Source organism: Trachymyrmex cornetzi, unplaced genomic scaffold (assembly GCF_001594075.2).
Source record: "Trachymyrmex cornetzi isolate Tcor2-1 unplaced genomic scaffold, Tcor1.1 scaffold152, whole genome shotgun sequence".
NCBI lineage: Eukaryota > Metazoa > Arthropoda > Insecta > Hymenoptera > Formicidae > Trachymyrmex > Trachymyrmex cornetzi.
Window position 1 is genome coordinate 37,009 of NW_017296113.1, and position 7,477 is coordinate 44,485.

The window sequence follows — 7,477 nt, forward strand, 5'->3', positions numbered from 1 at the left end:
TAACTTGTAACTGTAACTTCGTTACAAGTAACGAGTTACTTCCATTCCCTGATTATTACAATGAATTATTATTTTTAAGGTCGTAAAAAAAGTTATGTGGTCTACAATATACCATGGTTTATTGTTCACTACGTCAAAATGATTCGTTGTAGACCACCTAATCTTTTCCATGATAATTTCCTAAATAATGTGATAAAATAATATAACAGAAAAAATTGCTTACAGAATAATAAAGCCAAATATGCACACAAAACGATTGCACAATGAAAAAAATGATAGGTATACAACAAAAATATAAAAAATGCGTAAAAAACAATGTAAGTCGAGACGTGGTTAATATTAAAAACAATACAAAATCAAAGGCATTGAACCACTACGCCAATTATCGTCAGCGAAATTGATATATTCTATAAAATTTATTACAATAAGACGTTTCGGTCTAAATTAGACCATCTTCAGTTAACATTCATAAACGATGTAAGTAGAATTAAATGAAAATTAGTATGACGCTAGTGTTTTCTACAAGTCATTATAGTTATTAGAATAATACAAATTTTGTTCATACACTGATCCGTTTCTTCTCAGTTTAACAATTATTCTTCGATAACAATTTTCCTTCATATATGTCAATAAGTATTCAATTACAGAAAAAATCCATCCAAATACTTCAGCGATGTACGATATTGAACACAAGATTCCCCAATTCTGTTATATATCAAAATAACTATCGTCAATTAATTAAACTTATTTGTATAAAAACCGTCAATTCGATATAATTTCGTGGTGTAACAATTATTTTAATATTATTTACCTGTGTTAACAATATTTCGCAGCACATACAGGATTTGGAATTTTAGATATAAAGACCTTCTGAGTTATAATTGAAATGCGGAGTTCTATACCTAAGTCAACCTATTTATACTAGTCTATGTGGCGCTGCTAGTTGTTTTAAAATCATACATTAGTTGAAGAATTTAATAGAGGTAAATATATTTCAGGAAATTTTTCCGTATCAGTCTGTTTGTTGATTACGTTACTATGTTTTTTAATAAAAATCATTTCAGATGTAAGCCGCCTGTGCAAAGAATGTTCCATATCTAGAATTTTTACATTTTTCCAATCGAAATTATGATCTAATTGTGCCTGATGCTGTGCCACAACCATGTGTGAATTGTTGGATTTCTTAGAACTAGATTTGTGTTCAGCAATTCTAGTTTCTATCTTCCTTTTCGTTTGTCCAACATAGCAGGCCTCACAGTCAAGACAATCAATCCTGTAGACAACACAACTATGTTCCATACTCTTTAATTTATCTTTACCAGTTTTTATAATTGAATTTAGAGTATTAATAGGTTTGAAAGCAACAGTAAAATCATTCTTTTTTGCTATCGATTTAAATTTTTCTGAAATTTCTTTAATGTACGGTATGATAAAATAATTATTTATGCCATTATTTTCATTAGAATCTTGTAAAGAAACGTTATTAATATATAAACTATCTCTTCTTGATAGGTTTTTAATTCTTTTATTGATAGTTGAGAAAAGGAATTCAAGAGGATAACCATTGTTCAACAGGATGTCAATCATATTCTCGATATTCTTTGTGTGAAATTTAGGATGTGACAAAAAAATTATTCTATCAAATTGACCGATTATAACACCTCTTTTATGATTTATCGGGTGATTAGAATTATAATTGAGATACCTTCCCGAGTTAGTCGGTTTTTTGTAATTATTAAATATAATATGTTCTTTTTCAATAATTAAACTAACATCCAAAAAGTTCATTGATTTATCGTTATTTTCTTCACAGGTGAACTTCAATCTGTCATGATAACTATTAAACAAATCTAAAATTTCCCTAATTTGATTATTAGGAGCCGCAAGGATGATATCATCCACGTACCTATAATAGATTGGTATATTAAAATTACATTTCGAAAGCAAATTCATCTCCAAATCCTGTATAACAATATCTGCTAAAATGCTAAAGTTCGTATTATTGACATATACGAAAGAAAATTGTTATCGAAGAATAATTGTTAAACTGAGAAGAAACGGATCAGTGTATGAACAAAATTTGTATTATTCTAATAACTATAATGACTTGTAGAAAACACTAGCGTCATACTAATTTTCGTTTAATTCTACTTACATCGTTTATGAATGTTAACTGAAGATGGTCTAATTTAGACCGAAACGTCTTATTGTAATAAATTTTATAGAATATATCAATTTCGCTGACGATAATTGGCGTAGTGGTTCAATGCCTTTGATTTTGTATTGTTTTTAATATAAATGCGTAAAACTTACAAAAAAAGCTTACTTTGCAACCCAAAATTCTTAAAATGTGACATTATATAGCCATCCTTGGCGCGATCTGCTAGTCGACTGGAGAGCCGAGGAGGAGTTCAAACGCGAGTTGCTGCATGATAGCAGCACAATCTGATAACGTCGCATTTATAACTACTGATTCACTGTTGAACTACCTATTCTATATATAGCTTCGTTTTTGGATATGAAAAAGGCAGCAAGATTTTCCGCGGTTAAAACAGTGTCATCAACACAAAAGTACTATTGTTTTATTCCGCTTTCTGGAGAAAAGAAACTATCACAATTAAGAAATATTCTAATGCCACTGTTCAAATTACTTTCTCCTGAAAATAAATGATAAAATATGAAAATATTTTAGGAAATAAAAATAAAAAATAAAAATAAAAGCAACAAAAAGTAACAAAAATATAAAAATAACAAAAGACTAATAAAATTAACAAAAAAAATCAAAATAAAAATAAAACATTTTAAATTTAAAAAATACAATTGTAATGCAGGCATTAAGGTATTTCTTAAAGACAGTCTCAACCCTATTAAGGGCATGCTGGAGTGACGGTCGAAGTTAATCAAGGTCGATAGTACAGACTTTTTTAAATTCTAAATTCGATAATAGTGACATCTTTCATTCATTTCTTATACTTATTATATATCGTTGTGTCTCGCTCAAACGCATTTATCTGTCCTTATCTAACATATTGCAACGCCATCTCTTAGAAAGAGATCAACTAAAATACTGCTCGGTTCCATGGCTAAACAGTCTAAACTGTCGTACACGCACATCGTCGATTTCTCACGCGCTAGACACACAATTTCATTCCTTGCACTAATCTTTTTATTTAGGCGTAAAAACTTAATTCTAAAGATACGACTGTATTCGTCTATTTATTCTACATGTGCTCCTGCCCTAAAGGAGGTTACTCAGGGTCATGACCTTGACAATATATGTCAAGATCGAGCATATAATTTTTTCATGAAGTAAATGTTTGGTGAGCTAATAGCACATACAGGAACATAAACGCTTGCTTTATCGGTAAAAAAGAAGACTCCAGCATCCCCTCAAGGCCCGTCTACAATACACGGAGTAAGAAGTAAGAGTAAGAAATTGACCAATCACAGTCGAATGTGAGAAGAATAATCGACTGTGATTGGTCAATTTCTTACTCTTACTTCTTACTTCATGTATTGTAGACGGGCCTTTAAACGCAGAGAGCAATCGTTTTTAAACTCATGTGCATGTACAGAAATATCATTAGGGTCTAACAGCGACCCATGCCAGGCGATTGGGCTGAGCGTGATGGCGTGCCGGCAGCGGGTGACGGAGTGACATTGCCTCACTTTCCGAGTTCTTACTCCCAAACGAATGCATGTCCCATTATGTTCTTTTAGAGTAACAAAGTAGAGACCTGGGGCTACATTTTGAGCTATATTAAAAAAAATCGAGACTGGCCTTTTAGTCGCGCCGGCGAAAAAATTTAAAAACGGATAGAAATCGTCAAAAACGATCTGATCGAAAAAAAGAGTATTTTCACGTGAAAGAGCGTTAAATTTTCTATAAGAAAATGTCAATATTTCATTTTTAAACTTGCCTTCCATATTCACTAACGACAAGCGAAAAGAGCGCTGCGACCCCAGTCAGAAATAATAATGGAATCGACATCGAACCAACGTCAATTCGATGTCGATCGACATCGATTTAATGCTTTCGACGTCGAATCGATGTCGATTCTATTATCATTTCTGACTAGGACGAGAAAGCTCAAAAATTGACGGCTCTACAGTTAGCCTACGGGTCTATTATTCGGCATAGAGTCTTTATTTAAACTGTTCAAGCTCAAGCAATATGAACGAAATTCATGAAACTTCGCAGAATGGGTAGCTGGGCATGGAATGCCCTATATATTATACAGGGTGTCTGGAAATTACCGCCAAATGTTTCATGCGTGGGTAGAACTTCCAGGGGTAGACTTCCCAGGGGTGAGAGTCGTGCGCCCCTGAAGCAGGGGGAGAGGGGGGTGAAAGTTGAAGGTGAGAGTTGTGCACATATATATATGTATATATATATAATTTTTGACGACAAAAATTTGTCCAATCGACAACACTAGCACTGTTCATCCCCCTCCCCCCGATGTGTGTGTGTTTATTTTAAAGTAGAGAATTTTTGCGATATATAGTATAACTTTAATTGTTAATAACTTTTTAACGAAGGGTGAGCAGTGACTAAAACCTATTGGAGGTTACTCAGGGTCATGACCTTGACAATATATGTCATCAAGGTCATTGGGGGGGGGGTCCCCTAATCTTTTTTTATCTTTTACCCATATTTTTATTTTACAACACGTAAAAAATAAAGTATCATTATTGCACATCGATAATGAAGAATAAAATAAAATTTAGAATTATTAAATGATTATGTAAAATAAATATTAACAAATAAACATTATTCTAAAATAAACAGTATTGCTTACAACAAGAACCAATTTTCTACTCTTGATATATTCCATGTTACTTGCATGTCTTTATATAATAGTCTTCCCGTGGCAATAAACAAATTAGAAATTTCAATTAATCAAAATAATATTGTTTATGAAACATTATTAATCCTCTACGAGCCGAACACGAGTATATTTGTTTTGATGTAAGAACATTATACCGCTCACGAGTTAACTCGTGTTTATTTACATCTCAATGACACTGATCGAAATAGTTTTGGTTTAAAACAACTGGACCGTAAAATGTTAAAACCGTCTATACAATATAAGCATTAAAAATTTACCTTCAGTTTTCGAGAACACTTTAAATAAAACTCTCAAATCTCCATACACAATAAAAACGAATAAATGCTTCTGCTAACAATACGCCTTATCACATCGAGTTCATTACTTGTTATGACACGTTTACCAACAATTGCACCAACTTCCAATGATTGCCGCTAAATTGCAAAACGACTTAGTTTAAAGATACCTGTTTGAAGGACGTAAAGCTTTATCTTTTTAGGCCATACATTTTTTCATTCAATTAGAGATGGATTCAAGGATAAGCGAATACTCTTTTTTACGAAAAATCCTGATTTTTCCTTAAGTTTGAAACTATTTATGATAAATGGGATGTATCGAGCAGAAAAAAAAGTGTCTCTTTAATATTTTTGATAGAGTGAGTCATTTCCGAGAATAAAAATAAATTGGAATTCATACATTGCAAAATAATCGTTTTATCTTATTATTAGTAGATAATGATCTTGGAAATGGCTTATACTATCAAAAATATTAAAGAGACCTTTTTTCTGCTAATTTATCCCATTAATTATAAAAAAATTTCATTTACGTAAGGAAAATCAGTGATGTAATTTTTTGTTTGTAAAATAAGCGTACTCACTTATCCTTTGATCCATCCTTGATTGAATAATGAAATAGTGTATAATCTCAAAAAAAGATGAGACTTCATATCTTTCAAACATGTACTATAAAGTTTCATCATCAAAATAGCCTAAATGATTCTTGAAATTTTTGTAAAAAACAAAATTTTTTTCAACTTTAACATCATGTATCTTTGAAACTAACCCGTTTCAGTCAAAAGTTTTCGTCTCGAATTTGTATTAGCAATCATTTAAAATCTTTAGTGTACTTAGGACACACCCTGTATACAAATTAGCTTTTTCAACGTATATTTAAGATAGAAAAATTGCTCTAATAGAATTTTGTATCTTTAAGTTCCTAAATTTTATCGCAGAATGAAAAATGTTATTAATATATTTTATTAATTATTGCAATGTCTAATGTTCTATTGAAAATTATATAGAATTGCGGTTTTCGAGCATATACCGGCTGTAACGGAAGCATCGCGGGATTACTATCAACAAAGTACAAATGCTGCAAGTCCTAAAGCACTGGGTATTGAATTCGAAGTATGTATTAAAATATGTAGTAAAAGAAAAATAAAATAATACATAACAATAAAAGCTAAAATTAAAAATAATAACTAAAAAAAATAAAACATGATATTCGTAAAATGATGTTTATAAAATAAATTAAAAATTACTTATATTATAATGCAACCTAAATAAATCAAGTACTTTATTAAATATTAATTTTTTATTGACTTTATCGCAAACTGATCTGAAAAGCCAAATGTTGAAATATTTTAAAACCTTTAAAAATAACATGCCTCCTAATTTTTTAATACATAAAAATAAATATACAAATTGTTCTCCTCTTATATTCTATTTTTATATTAATTTAGTAAAAAATTTTCGAGATCTTAATTAACGGAAGAATTGTTGTTTCAGTTAATTCGAGTTATAGCACAGGCAATGAATTTCAAAGCAGATTATTATATGCCTTCTAATATCGCCAATGAAAGATGGGGTAAAATGGGAGATAACGATAGCTATACGGGTCTTCTTGGCGAAGCAATGGCCGAAAATGCCGATTTCTTTCTCGGAGATCTGTATTATACGTTGTATTACTTGAATTATTTTGACCTATCAACGCCGTACAACACAGAATGTCTTACATTCTTAACACCAGAAGCATTAACCGATAATTCATGGAAATTACTGATACTACCTTTCAGGTACATTATTAACATAATAGATATAGTATACTTATTGTACGAATAATTTACGAATTATTCGTTGAAAATTATTTTAAAAGACTTAACAGCACTTCGAAGACTGTAATTACTCCAATTAATCGAAATAAATAATTCTATAATGAATTGTTTATTTATATTTTGCCAAATAAGAAAGAAATAATCGGTTATCTTCCATCTCTCTATATACAGTCCATCTAAGCTTTGTGATTTTTTCTAATTTTTTACTGACAATAAAAATTGATCAGATTCAAAAGAAAAAAGATTATAATCTAAGCAAAAAATATTTATCTGTGTTTATCATCACTAAAAATTTATTTATGTTTATCATAAATATTATATAAAACAATAGACGCAAGAATTTGCACATTTCGGACTGATTCCGACGCGCAACCCCCACCACCGCACGGCCGAGCCGCCGGGTGGTCATGTGACGCTCTGACTCAGGGGCGCTCCTATACCAGAAATATACTGGGAGCGTGCCTTCCGCCAAATTATTATTGAAATGTTTTTTATTAAATAATTTATATAATTATATTATTTATTTAATAATTTA

At 30.8% G+C, this 7,477-nt stretch overlaps 1 protein-coding gene across 2 annotated transcripts in view; it reads left to right on the forward strand.

Moving 5' to 3' along the window:
• Ir68a (Ionotropic receptor 68a) overlaps positions 1-7,477 on the forward strand; it is a 20,030-nt gene that overhangs the window by 6,960 nt on the left and 5,593 nt on the right. For both annotated transcript variants that reach the window (XM_018502957.1, XM_018502958.1), the window contains exons 5-6: positions 6,130-6,235; positions 6,617-6,903. In XM_018502957.1, the coding sequence (XP_018358459.1) occupies positions 6,130-6,235; positions 6,617-6,903 (393 nt within the window). The remainder of the gene's footprint in view (positions 1-6,129; positions 6,236-6,616; positions 6,904-7,477) is intronic.